Consider the following 14,975-nt stretch of genomic DNA (forward strand, 5'->3'; position numbering starts at 1 on the left):
TGATTTGCAGTGCAGTCACATCCCATCTAAACGTAGAGTGGAATGGGATTGCACTGCTAGTCTACTGTCCAATTCACTGTCTCTTATTCATAGCTTTCAATATGCAGTATTGATGTTAACAAGCCTCAAGTACTACTCTAGGCATAAACAGTCAAAGAGGATTTCTATGTTAACACTACGTTACTCATCTGACCATATCTTGCTGCGGTTTGCTTGATAGTTTGCCTTGGAAATAGGGTGGCCTACTCCCTGGAGAAAAAAAAATATCCTGCCCCTTTAATATGGGCTTAATGGTATGTTTACCTCCCTGCCACTAATAGCTTCAACTTCCCATTTCCACACATGAATCCCTTATTGAAGGGACAACGCATTTTTCTCCAGGCCTGGCACGGGTCCCCTTCATTTTAAGGTGCCATGCAAAGGAGAACTTCCTTGGTGGGTCATACTGTGTCTAAAACAGGCCCTTCATCTCTCACAAGATGGCTGCCTTCACTTTGCATAGCTCCACCTGGAGTAATCAGAAGTGACTGGGTGTGATACTGGCATCCTTTGGATCTTTATAGAAGTTACAGGTGTGGGTGTGTTTCAACCACTAACTAGCATCACTTCTGATCTCCCATAACAGGCGATATATTTATAAATATTATAAGCCCAGTTTGGTCTAGTGGTTAAGAGCGGCAGGACTCTAATCTGGAGAGCCGGATTTGATTCCCCATTCCTCCACTTGAAGCCAGCTGGGTGACCTTGGGTCAGTCACATCTTGAGCTCTCTTAGCTCCACCCACCTCACAAGGTGATTGTCATGAAGATAATAATAACACACTGTGTAAACTGCTCTAAGTGGGCATTAAGTTGTCCTGAAGGGCAGTGTATAAATCAGTCATTATCATCATTATTATCATTATTATTATATCGGGGTAGGGCATGTAAAGCAAGTAACTAACTAACAGAGCAATCCTAAACAGAGTTACACCGGTCTGAGCCCATTGAAATGAATGGGCTTAGACTGGTGTAACTCTGCTTAGGATTGCACTGTAAGCACAATATAAAATCAAATCATAATCTCACAAAGTATGACCTGGAGATTCCAGCGCTTAGAAGATTCTCTGCTTCTTGTCGTTTCTCCCAGCTAAGCAGTTCCACAAATCTTGCCCATATGTGCCTCTGGCATAAGGAAGAGCTCTTTCTCTCTCCAAACTCGTTTTACCCCCACCCCCACCCCTTCTTCAAAAGAATAGAGATTTGGGCTCAGGCGCTTGTGGGAAGCTGTTCTTCTGCAGGGCGTTGTACACCCTGGGAATTCGCTGAACTCTTCCCCTACCCCCTTGCTCTCTCTTTCTGTCATGGTGTCTCTCTTCGTAACATATTCTGACAGGATGGTTCAGAAAACAATTGTATCTGCCCTCATTAATTATATTGCACAGTCCCGTGGCTGTCCTGCAATTTGACCGGCAGGGTTACCACAGTGAACTGAATGGCTGGCAGGAGAATTCGAATGCTGAGCACACATGGGCTTGCCATCTGCTGCCTAAGGTCTGTAATTTAATTATATTCACCCACATCCTCCTCCACTCCATCCCTTGAAAATGTTGCAAGGTCTGAGAGTGACTTAATAAGCAGGGCTTTTACTTATGTGCTAGGTAAGGACGCCAGTGCACCCCACGTGAGCTTCTCAAAAAGGGAGCTAAGCCAACAGCTAGAATTTTAACACCTTTTAAAAGTTTTCTAGGACAGATGTGGGCCCAGGGCTTGAAATTTCACAAAACAATAAGGCATTTCGAGAGCTGGTCCCCAAGGCAGCCTTATTTGGGAACTTACAATAAAGTTATTTACGAAGTTATTTATACACACGCATCACATTTTGCTGAACTGTTTTAAAGGTGTGTCTAAGTTTGATGGCCACAAAACATTTTGCTGAACTGTTTTAAAGGTGTGTCTAAGTTTGATGGCCACAAAAGATGGATTTCCAAGTACATATGCTATAGAGTTCTTTTTGTAAGGTAGGTGGGATCGCCTGAGGTTTGTTGGTATTTGTACCCTTGGTGGCACACATCAGATACTGTGGTGAGAAGGATCAGTTGGGGTGTTGAAGCAGCAGGGCTTTTTTTCAGGGGGAACGCAGGGGAACGGAGTTCCGGAACCTCTTGAAAATGGTCACATGGCTGGTGGCCCCGCCCCCTGATCTCCAGGCAGAGGGGAGTTGAGATTGCCCTCTGTGCCGCCAAGCAGCGCGGAGGGCAATCTCAACTCCCCTCTGTCTGGAGATCAGGGGGCGGGGCCACCAGCCATGTGACCATTTTCTCCAAGGGCAACCCACTGAGTTCCACCACCTCTTTTCCCAGAAAAAAAGCCCTGTGAAGCAGTATGTGTGTTTTGCACCCAGTCACAGGAGAGATCTTTTAAAAAGAGTTCAGATTTTTTTTTCAAACAGTTGGATCTTGTGTGTAGATCCACATCTGATAAAAAACACTTCGTGATATTTTGTGTTGATAATCACCATTCGGTTTTTCTCCTCCCAACTCACTGCCTTGCGGAAAGTGCCTATCTTTTCAGCACAAAGATCCTGACAGAGACATCGGTTGCCAAATTCTCATAGATTATGGATGAATCAGGATTGCACCACCCACCAGTTTAATCAGCCAAAACTCTTTATCACAGATGCTGCTGCAGAGGAACAAGATCTGTGCTGTGTGAAACACCCTTCTAACTTCATTTTTTCTCCCTCTTCTGTCTGGCTGCAGGGATTTCAAAAGTAAAAACGTATTGCTGAAGAATGACTTGACAGCCGTGCTAGCTGACTTTGGATTGGCTGTGCGGTTTGAACCTGGAAAACCTCCAGGAGATACCCATGGACAGGTAACACCTGCAACTTAGCCAATAGAAAAGTTGGTTTCTTACCACCTCATTTAGTAACAGACCCTGTAATAGCAAAGAGTGGCAGCATTCTTCTGTGCAATGAACATTGCTGTTGGTGGGGAAGGAAGCAAGGCAAGTCGGCTGTTTTGCTTTCTCTAATTAATAATAACAACATTCGATTTATACACCGCCCTTCAGGACGACTTAATGCCACACTAAAAGCATGTTATAAAGTGTGTTAATGGTTATCTTCACAACAATCACCCTGTAAGGTGGGTGGGGCTGAGAGAGCTCTGAGAAAGCTGTGACTGGCCCAAGATCACCCCGCTGGCTTCAAGCGGCGGAGTGGGGAATCAAACCTGGCTCTCCAAATTAGAATCCTGCCACTCTTAACCACTACACCAAACTGGATAGGTGGAGGCAGTGGGGTCATTGTGTTTGCCACGTTGGGAGGGGGGTAGTTGTGAATTTCCTGAATTGTGCAGGAGGTTGGACTAGATGACCCTAGAGGTACCTTCCAACCCTGTGATTCTATCAATCCATCTGTGGTTCTCCATTGGCTGCCTTTCAGTTTCAAAAACAGATTCTTCTTTTTGTCTCAGGTGGGAACAAGAAGATACATGGCTCCTGAGGTGTTAGAGGGGGCAATAAACTTCCAGAGAGATGCCTTCCTAAGAATAGACATGTATGCCATGGGGCTAGTGTTGTGGGAGCTAGTCTCTAGATGCCGAGCAGCTGATGGTAAGTCTTGAGAGTTCTGCTATGCTCCAGCTTCAGGAGGACTTCTGCTGTTGCTGGTCTGCTGAGATATTGTGGGTGTTTTTTTTGTAAAATGGCATTTCTGTAGCAAAGTGTGACTGTAGTTACTGAAGCTAAGTTACCTGTTCCCTCTCTGTGTTTGGATTTATGCCTGTTTTCAAATTTTCCACAACCATACCCTATTGTATGAGTTCATTGAATGCCTTGGGTCTCATGAGAAAGGTGAACAACAATGAACGAACGAACGAACGAATGAGCTAACTGGGAGAAAGCTTATGCTGAAATGTCATCAGTATTTAAGGTACTGCTGGACTCCTGTCTGGTTTTGGGAGAAATCGTATAGATTTAGATGACCAGATGCTCTTCTTCTTGCATAGGGTTATACACACGATGATATAAATGTAATATACAGTGAAATCCTAAGCAGTGAAATCCATTGATTTCAGTGGGCTTAGACTGGAGTAACTGCTTAGGATTTCACTGATAATATAGGGCAAAGCTTGGCACTCTTTTATAATTAAAGAGTCAAATGATGTCAACAGCCAGAGCATGAGATCAACAGAGATCTAGTATAAGAAAATCCATTTGCCTAACTTAAAATATACAGCTTAACATTACTGATAATCGATATGTTGATCAGTAATCCATAAAGTTTCTGCAGCTAGTTGTTGCAAGCCTTTTATTAGGAAGAGACACACGAGATCTCACAATAAGTAATAAATATACACAGCAGCACCCTGCACGACTGTTTGAATTCACTAAGATCATCGTTTTCAGGCCCCTAATATAGGGATTCCATGGGGCTTTTACCACAATAAGAGGCAGCACCGAACTGCACTTTTATTGAAAGCCTAAGCTAACTACAACCTTAGTTGCAATCTTGCCTGATGCTACAATTGTGGTAAGGACCACTAGAGACCTGCAGTCGCCTTTTTAATAGCCTGTTACCCATTTCATTTTAGAATTTTCAGTTCAAATCACACCATTGTAGTTTTGCAGGGTACTCTTATTTCTCTTCCCTATTTAAATGACTTTATTGCTGTTAATCTTCCTGTTTTGTGTAAGGCCATCAGCCGGCACAAATAAATTGACTTGAACTTGCTAGCATTGCAACATTGTGAGGGTGGGGAGTGGCCATGGCTTTGGGGTAGAGAATCAGCATTGCATAAAGTATGAAAAACAATGCAATGAAATCATTAAAAACATCATAAATCATCAATATAAAAAAGCCATTAAAACAGCATAAAACAACAACTGAGTGGCCTAAAAGACCCATAAAGCAGACCTCAGACCAGAAGCAGATCATAAACTAGCAAAAATGTTTATTTTAAAAAAAACTTCTAAAAGCCTAAGTAAACAATGTTTTTGACCTGGCTGCTAAAAGACAGTGTGGTATGCGCCAGGTGGGCCTCGAGATGGAGGACATTTCAGAGGCAGGGGATCGTTCCTGAAAATGCCTCGTTTCTTTTTACATAGCTAGCACTCTTCCACAATTACCACATCAGGATTATTGACAGAACGTATGTTGAGAAATCATGAATGGCCAAAGATCTCAAGTTTTGCAGGTTAAGATGCTGCAAAGAAACTCAGATTTTTCCCTCACTGTGAAATATTATATGGCCGTAGTGGAGGCCAGCGCATCTCATGATGTGCCAAACTGAAGCCATCCACAGTGTAGGGTTGCCAGCCTCCAGGTAGTGTCTGGAGATCTCCCGGAATTGCAACTGGTCTCCAGGCCACAGAGATCAGTTCACTTGGAGAAAATGGCTACTTTGGGGGGTGGACTCTATGGAATTATGCCATGCCAAGGTCCTTTCCCTCCTCAAACCCCACTTTTTCCAGGTTTCTCCAGGTTTCACCCCCCAGATCTCCAGGAATTTCCCAACTTGGAGCTGGCAACCCTACCACAGTGTGTTGTCGCTTGATAACCACCCCACATCACACTGTCCCATATTTTTTAAAATTTGGGCCACGTATCATAACCTTTAAGTTTATCTTGCTTATGATCTGTAATGGGCTATTATGTGGCACCTTCTCAGGTTCACCAGTGTTCTCTGCTTGAAATTCAGCTTGCTAAAAACAGGCGGCAACAATTAGTGGTAACAGGAACAGATTTAAAAATGGTTTTTGATTGTCTGAAATGGTTCCTTACCATTATAACAACAATCCTGTGGGTCCAGTCCTTTGGAATGGCCTGCCAGAGTGGATGTGGATCTCGCTTTCACTCACTACATTTCGGAAGGCGTATAAGGCAGTTTTATTCCAGAGGGCATTTGGCAGAGGGTAATCTATTTTGGCAAGTAAGACTGTGTTCTTTGTAATTCTGTTTTCTAAAAATTTCTGTTGTTTAAACTATGTTCATTTTAATATCCCATGCCTTTTTAATCTATAATTTGTGCATTTGAACGCTGTGAGTTTTTAATCTGTATGTTTTTAAGCTCCTGCTGATTGTACAGTCACATTTTGTGTCCTTTCAACCTGGTGTTGCATCTTTTGATCCTATGTTTTTCCCTGTGAGGACTCAAAGCACCATATATTGAAACACACATATAATTTATACAAACAACGACAGAAGAGACACAATACGACTCCTAGTGTGGTCACTAACCACACTAGCCTATGGCTGCAAACCTCTTTGAGAGCTAAACTATACGAGACGAATTACACAAGGACGCTCAAGTGAAGGGAGATGCAATGTTAGCCAGGAAGCGTAGTTTGAATTTCACTTCTCTCTACAGAGCTGGCAAAGGTCACTCCTCAGAAGGTTTGTTAATAATTGACAAAGCCTTCCTTGAAGCAAAGAGAAAATTAACAAACCCTTTGAGGAGTGATCTTTGCCAGCTCTGAAGAGAGAGGTGAAATTCGAAGTACGCTTCCTGGCTAACATTGCGTCTCCCTTCACTTAAGCACCCTCATGTAATTCGTCGCATGTAGTTTAGCTCTGAGTTACCTGGAATAGGAAGCAAATTAGCCCAGATTTTATTAGCCTGCAGACTCATTCCCAAATTCCCCTCTCAACACAAGAATTTTTTGAAGTTACTTTGGTAGTATAGTCCCCACATGGCAGACTGAGGAAACAGTTCATTTATTTATTTCTGACACTTTGGGCCCACTTTTCTCCAAAAGGACTGAAGGCAGGTTACAGAGTGGTTTAAAACCATGAATGAAGCAACTGTAAAGCCAACATAATAATAATAATAGTTTCCAGTATCCTCAAGCTGAGATCCCTTTCTCAACCCCTGTTCTGCAGCCGGACCACTCCAAAAACAGCCACCCCTCTGAATAACTTGAGTTTGCAAAGCCTCCAAAGGTAGCAGATCTGGATGTGCAGGCATTACTTTAACTTATCTGCCAGGTGGTAATTTTAGTAAACCTGGATGAACCAAGCAGAACTGGTGCAGTCTGGGGTGGGTGGGGAAGAGACAGTTGCCTAGAGCCACCTAGAGATTTGCACCAGTGGCCTTCCAGACCAGAAATCATTGCCTCTGTGCTATGCGAACTCCCAGTATTGATTATTCTGTAAATCGTGTGATTTGCTGTCATCTTGTGTTGAGAAGCAGATGGGAGTTCTGTGTCATGTTCTGTGTTCCTCTGTCTAATGATATTTCCCCCTCTCTCTGTGCATATTCAGGTCCAGTGGATGAGTACATGCTGCCTTTTGAAGAAGAGATTGGTCAGCATCCATCCCTTGAGGACCTCCAAGAGGTGGTGGTTCACAAGAAGATGCGCCCTGCATTCAAAGAACACTGGCTTAAACATCCTGTATGTTCTTTCTCATTCATCTCTTCTCTGGCAACCCGTGTTGCTGGCCCTTTACTGGTAACCAGCAGGAGGGTGGGGGAATGTAGACTGACAAAAATGGCATCACAGACGAGTACCTGGAATTGACATCAACATTTTGTGCCACACTCTATGGTAAAAACCATAGAGTTCAGGGAAATTCCTAGAGTATCATGTGATTCAGTGATGTTGCTTCCAGGTACTCACCCAGAAGTGGCATCATGCAACACCATTCCTTCCTCCCTTTTTGCTCCTGCTGTTTATTTGAGCAGCACTTGGGGCTGGATGCTAATGATGCAGCAGAACTGGAATGCCCCCTTTGAAGTCAATTTCCATGCTGAAATTTTGCAGTATTTTTTGTAGAAGGGAACTGCTTTGAGGCATAAACAAAATTCAAGATTAACTTTATTTCTCCTTTGCTGTGGCTCTGACCAACTATTCAGAGGTCAGTGGCCAGGAGGAGAGAAAGACGTGCTGTAGTCATCTTGATTTCTCTGTTTCTGTTTACAATGTCAAAAATAAACTCCCTCCCCCCGTAAAACTTCAGATCCAATATGGAGAAATTGTGATCAGTTTCCTGAAAACTAGCTTTTGTGTACTTCACAGTACTTTACACTTTGATTCTTTCAATGAGTGCATGGGACGGAGCCGTGGCCCAGTTCAAAACGTTGAGAGAACAGTGACTAGATCTTCCGTATTCTTTTTTTAACAATGAACAGCAGCCATGCAGAAGAGAAGGCAACAGGCTAAGCTGAGGGCTAAGGCTGAACAATGGGAGTGGGAGGTAAAGTTGGTGAATAATCCTTTTCTTTTGCCACTTTCTCAGTTAAAAGCTCCCAGGGCTTTTATTTGCCTTTTGGGAGGAAACTTATTGGTTCCTTATATTTTCTTCCATGGAGTAAAAGGTAATTTAGGGTGGAATATTTAAATTGGGAAAATATCATGAAGGTGTTAGAGGAGATTTTTGTAATAGTTACTCTGCTTCTAATTTGTAAGTCCCCTACTACCACTAACCCGTATATTTCAAGACACCCGTCACAGTGAATACAGAGGAAAAAATGGGTTTATTTCTGTTAAGGAAAAATGTTCTTAAAGGTACTCTACGTTCAGATTACATTTCCCAACAGCCATCACTCACAATTAACTTAAGACACCAAACTGATCCATAAAGAATGAATGAGCTTTATTTACAATGAAACCCAGATGCTATGCCATGTTCCAACATATGCATAAATATCAGCCATAGCAAGAGAATCTTATATACTTTCCAAAGTTAATTGTTTACAGAAAAGAGATAAAATTGTTATACAAAACTAGATACAAACAATTCTTCAGAATCAAATTCTTCAGGAGACATGGCACCAATACAGGCCTGACTGACAAGATAGTAAACTCTCTCTGTAATATAAACATGCTTCATGTCTGGTGCCACAAAGGAATCTTGGGTGTCTTCCCGAGAGGTGCTGCTTATCCAAGCTAAATTCTTCAGTACAAAGTCAAAACAAGAGAGATACTGTCCTTGCAGTAGGGCTTTCTAACCCTACTTAACCACAGTGTCAGAAGGAATCTGCTTACAAATAATAACTTTTGCCTTCTGTGTGACAGGTCAACTCCAATAAATGCTCATACATAGGTCTTTTAGAATAGGGGGTCACAGAAATTCCCTAAAAATTTCTTACATAGAATAACCCCAGACACATTTCTCCATTTCTAGGAGACGTGTGTGTTTTTGGACCCAATTTCTTCCTTGGAATTTGTCCCCAGCACCTGAGCATGATCCCAGTTAACTGTCCCCTGCACAACTGCTTTTAACCTTTTTAAAAAAAATCTTATCTTGAGAAGGAGTTTTTGGTAGGTGGTGGCAGCTGCGTCAGAGAAGGAGGATATAACATCTACTCCCCTCCCTATGAGAGCTGTCCACCACTGTTCTGAAGCTGCTGCCATGTTTCAATTGCACTGCTGCACTTTCTGTAATCGCCACAAAAAAAAAGAGTGCTGCTATTTTTAATATCTTTATATAATGCTTTTAATGTTTTATGATAATGTTTAATGAAATGTTTTAAATGTTTTTAATGCTGTTATCCGCCCTGAGCCTGCTTGCGGGGAGGGCGGAATATAAATATGATAAAATAAATAAAATAAATAAATAAAATAAATAAGAGAAATGGGATCTAACAGGACACTAACCTTTCTGTTTCCTCCTCCTCTTCCAGGGTCTGGCGCAACTTTGCGTGACCGTAGAAGAGTGCTGGGACCACGATGCTGAGGCGCGCCTCTCAGCAGGTTGTGTGGAGGAGCGAATTTCTCAGATACGCAAATCGGTAAACGGCACTACCTCGGACTGCCTCGTTTCCATCGTGACCTCTGTCACCAACATGGACTTGCTGCCCAAAGAGTCAAGTATCTAAATCCTGGTTCATTTAGTTTTTTTGTTTGTTTGTTTGTTTTGGTGTCTTTCCAGACTCAGTGGATTTTTTAAAAACAAGTTAAATCACACACACACACACACAAACACACATGAATGCAGCTGCTATTTTAATCTTGACTTTTTACTGTTGCTGTTGTATTGTTGTTGTTGTTATTATTATTGTTGGGTTTTTTTTTGATTGGATCAATTTTACCAGCACATTGCTCTACTGTATTAAAAAGAGAAGAAAAAAGAAGAAAAAAAAGAGGACATCTCAGCAAGCATTCGGGTGCCGACTAATGAATGCAGACCTGGTGCAGGTACCTCAAAACCTCAACGGACTCACTTTGTTTCCTTTTTGATCCTGTTTTCTGGGTTTTCTCTTTTCCCAGTATATTTTTTTTTTAACCCAGAGCATCTGTGATCTCAAGAGAACCACCTCCCCATCTACAAGACATGCTGCAAAATTTGGAAGAAACTTAAGACTGTTACATAAGTTCACACCTCAGAAAGGAACTTTTCCCCCAAACCCTTTCCATTTACTTTTTAAAAAAAATTTATTTTCTATTCTAGACAGTGAGCTTAAAAAAAAAAAAAAGAAAAGCAGATGTGTCTTTTACGGGTCTAACGGGTGTTGTAACATGGGGTTGGGGAAAAAACGGAGAGGAGAATGTTGATTCTTTGATGGTAAAATTGAAAGGGAGAAGTTTAGTATTGGGGTGGGTGAGAAAGAGACGTTGGACTTTTGCAGCATTTGGAGAAACATCTGCTATGGAGCTACTTCTCAGGTAAATCATTCATGAGAGGGAGGGCCAGTTTTGAGGCAGAGTATTAAAACCGCTGCAGAATACAGAGAAAGTTGGGTCACAGAGAATCGGTCAGAAGTTTCTCAGGCTTCAGTGTTCTTTTTTTTAAAAAAAAAGAAAAAAAATCCTTATCTCTGGTCAGACGAGGCAAAACACTGGAACCGTAAAAGTTAAACCTCCTTCCCTCTTTATGCAGCTGCCCCGGTTTGAATTGTGGGTCCCCTTCAGCTGCAAATAACGTTTTAAAAAATACATTGGAGATCCAGTTGCAGATCAACCAGCGCCACATCAGGTTTGACCATATCTCATACCAATGTGATGCATTTTACGTCAAGGGTCTTTTTTAAAATGCATTTAGAGGGCCATCCTAAGCCGACTTGCACCCCTCTAACGTTAAATGGACTTAGGAGGGTATAACTCTGCATAGGATTGCAAAGTTAAAAGAGGCAACAGCTAAGCCTCTGCAGCTCCCTGAGCTGAATGCAGCCCGCTACCCATCATGCATGGCAGCCCACTGGAAGATGGGTGAACATCCTGTTTTTAGCCTGCCTGGCATTGAAAAAATTGGGAGAAGGTGCAAGACACACTGCACCCGTTATGCTGGATCACAGATTGTTCCAAATTGCATTTTGCTTGCATTTATGCAGGAGGTAAAAACAAACAAACAATGGCCTACAGGTGTCTTGTAACTAGATGAGAAAAAGGTCTTGGGCCAGAACTCCTGCAAAGCCTTTATTTCCCCAGAGGTCTCTAAGAGAGCAGTGTTAAAAGCTCAGTTCTCTAAGATGTTTAATACAAAATGTTTTTAAAGAAAACAAACAGCCAAACAAAACCCTGGCAACTAGAAGCTCTTTTTCATATTAGAGCTCCCAAGGATTAACAGAAGACTTATTAGCATACTGTCGAAAAGGCAGTGTTGGCTGCAATCTAAAGCACATTTTCCTTCTAATTGACTCCCATTGAAAGCAGTAGGACTTACTTCCAAGTAAATGTCTTCAAGGTTTGTCTCTGGTGAAATCTGGTTAATTATAAAGGTTCTGGATTTCACCCGTAGATGAAATGGTGCATAGGCCATATTATTAACATGCCAAACTCAAACCAGTTTCCACCTGTTTAGCTGTTATGAGTAACTCTCGTGGAGATTCAGGTTGTGTAGAAGGGCTCAGAACTTCCAAGTGAAAAAGGATCAGAGCTCTTGGAAAACTGCATTTCTTAGAGTTCTGTAGCAGAACACACAAACCAGTCTGAAACTAATTACCAAGCAGTTTGTAATGTTAGATGTGCACAGTTTACCAGGCCAGTCATTATCACAGCCTGATCCTAGACATGTTTACTCAGAAGTAAGTCCCATTCTTTTCAGTGGGTTAAGTATGCCTAGGATTGCAGTCTCCGTTGAGGGTTTGTTTTTTAATTCTTTTTTCTCTGAACTCTGTCACCCAACTCTTTCGTCTTAACAGTGGTGCATATTCCAAAATACCATTAATTCTCTTATGCCATAAACTCGCTCTAGTCAGTGAATGTTCCTAATGCTGCTGATTCAACATTTAAATATTTTTTTAACTTGCAAAACATGCAATGATTTTTTAAAGAAAAAAATAGAACACACATACACATTTACGTGGCTTCCGAGGTTTAAACTTATTAAAAAAAGTTGCGAAAAAACTTCATGACCACAGACCACCTCAAACCAGAAATACCTCAGAATTTTCTACTTGTATGAGTTTTATTATATATTTTGTTAGTTGTGTTGTCTTGTGGTACGTATATTTTAATGTAAGTTGGCTTTTATGACAAGGGAGTTTTAAAAAAAAAGAAGAAAAAAAAAGAAAAAAAGTTCCAAAATCTTTTAGGAAGTGCTACCATTTTTTGTTTTGTTTTATAAAGCACCATTGTAAATAAGTGTAAGCAGTTTTAGGATAACTGCCTGTATAAGGTTCCTGGGCATTATTCACTCTTGTTTTAGAAGGCTGTTTTCCATTTTCTTTCTTTTGGGGGCAGTGGGAGCACAAGCAGTTTTAGTAAAAGACCAGTGCATCATTTTTCTTGAAATCCTTTTATTGTCCCCTGAATACAACATCAATCTACAAAAGAAAGTTGTTTTGTTGACAGCTTTCAAAGGAATACACGTTACAGCAAAACAGAACAAAAGAGTCTTTTGTAACACCTCAGGCTTGCTTTCTGTTTTTTCCCTCTGCTTTGTTTTGTTGTAACTTTGTCATCCCTTTGATTGACAAAATTATCCACAGTTAATGAGATAAAAGCGATCCTTTAAGAAACATGACACCTTCATCCTGCCAAGCCCGTTTACTCCAAAGCAATTCTGCTGGCTGTGGTTGGGCCCTTCTTGAGTAGATAGAATGTAGTCTGCAATCTAGAATTGCTGAGAGTTTCCTTACAAATATCAAGAGGGAGGATATTGACAGGAGGGGTGGGGGTGGGGGTGGGGGGAGAATCACAGTTTGGTTATATTGGATTAGATATCCCCCAAAGGATTGATCTTTTTTCTTCAGAAGGCAGCTGCAAATCACTTTTGATGTTTGAAAGAAAACATGCCAAAGAGATGCAAGCGACTTGTGTCCTGACACCCTATAGCCACAACTCCACTAAGTCTGTATGATAAAACGTGAGCTTTCTATTTCTTCCCTCATACAGAGTTCCTTGGAATGAACAGTGAACTCAGGATTAGGGTATGTCCCAGATGGAGTCCCAGTCGCATAGGTTTGCCAGGTACCCCTCACCTCCCATTGGGTACTTTGCGCGCTGCACGAGGTCCACTCTGGAAGTAATGTCACCATGCCGGCCGTGCAAGTGCTCCTGCACTCCGTTTAGGGCCCCAGTTGGCTCCGAATGAAGTGTGGGAACACTCCTGTGAGCGGCGCAACGATGTCACTTCCAGAAGTGACATTGCTGCGCCAATTGGGAGCGCGCATATGGTGCACACCGATGGCAGGCAACCTCTGGAAGCTTACCCCCTCCCACTGATCGCCTCCCACTGATCGCTGGGCAATTGGTGGATGAGGGGGCAAATCCCTGGGAGTTTGCCCTGCCACCGGCAGGCACCTGGGAACCCTACAGTTACATGCTGGGAAGCTCGACATCTATCACTAGAGAAGCAAAGCAGAAATCTAGATACCATACCAGGCAAGTTTTCCAGCCCCGGATGATAGCTTGCCTGTTTTCTGCAGTCACCAGAAGGCAATGGAAACAGGAGGCTGTTGTCTTTTCAACCTCCACATATGCCTGGCACATTGCACCAGGCTTGGCAGGTCACAAGGTGTACAAGCATCCACTGGGAGATGCTAATACTTTGCGGAAACACACACAACTTCATCTTTGGGATTGATGTTGGAAAGAGGATGTTGGAAAGAGGGACGCTATCACGGTTTAGGAGGCTAAAAGGAAATGGGACAACTAAAGATGAAATAAACCTACGACGATATATCTTCTTCAATTTGAGGTTTAACAATCCAGATTGTTATGGGAGGGAAAGATGTGCTTTCCTTTCAATTATTGTAATATCTCTGCTGTTTCCAATATGTCCCCCCTTTCCCTTGCAGTTATCTATGTAATGGCGAAATCAACCTTGTTACAGCAGTTGCCTTTGCGCTTCCCTTAAAAACACACTACAGCCCCTGGTTTCTTTAACAAGCTTTAAAGTATTTATTGAAAGTGCCATATGAGTTTTATAGCCTGTTAGAGAGTGTCTTCAACCTTCCCTTCGCACGAGGGCCAGAAAAACCCACCCACACGCTACTCCCGGTTGCTGCCTTCTACTGTCAGACACACAATTTCCAACCGAATGCTAACCATTTTGCGATTATTGATGGCATCTGCTTGCTCACAAATCCTTACAGATCATTTTGTCCCTTAAACAAAAGGTGGTGTGATCTTTTTACAAGTCAATGTAGCTGGTCTGCCTGTTTCTGATAGGTGTGTTTGTGAATGGATGAGCCTGAGTTAAAGCTCAATTAGCCAGCTTTCTCAGCTGGATAATGGCAGAGTCTGAGCAGATTTGGTTGTTGTGGATTTTCCGAGCTGTATAACCGTGGTCTTGGCATTGTAGTTCCAGCTGCTGGCAAAACGTCAGGAACTACAATGCCAAGACCACGGCGATACAGCCCGGAAAATCCACAACAACCATCGTTCTCCAGCCGTGAAAGCCTTCGACAATACATCTGAGCAGATTTCCTTCTCTGTTGAAAGAGTGCACAATCCATATTGGTAGCTTTCAGTCTTCCTAGCCCCAATTAGCTTCATACGCCAGATTTAAAAGTTTCTTGATAAAGCAATAAGTTACCACAGGCAGTCGCTATGCATAAGTAACTTTTTTCACAAGTACGTCTTGGCTGACCTACTGCCTACATTTAA

General features: G+C 42.2%; 1 protein-coding gene across 1 annotated transcript in view; it reads left to right on the forward strand.

Annotated features, from left to right (window-relative positions):
• Positions 1–9,822, forward strand: part of ACVR2B (activin A receptor type 2B) — a 156,540-nt gene extending 146,718 nt beyond the window's left edge. The window contains exons 8-11 of the mRNA XM_054991009.1: positions 2,741–2,855; positions 3,458–3,596; positions 7,246–7,376; positions 9,608–9,822. Coding sequence (XP_054846984.1) covers positions 2,741–2,855; positions 3,458–3,596; positions 7,246–7,376; positions 9,608–9,802 — 580 coding nt within the window. The 3' untranslated portion in view covers positions 9,803–9,822. The remainder of the gene's footprint in view (positions 1–2,740; positions 2,856–3,457; positions 3,597–7,245; positions 7,377–9,607) is intronic.
• The last annotated feature ends 5,153 nt before the right edge of the window (positions 9,823–14,975 follow it).

This window comes from Eublepharis macularius, chromosome 11 (genome assembly GCF_028583425.1).
Source record: "Eublepharis macularius isolate TG4126 chromosome 11, MPM_Emac_v1.0, whole genome shotgun sequence".
Classification (NCBI taxonomy): domain Eukaryota; kingdom Metazoa; phylum Chordata; class Lepidosauria; order Squamata; family Eublepharidae; genus Eublepharis; species Eublepharis macularius.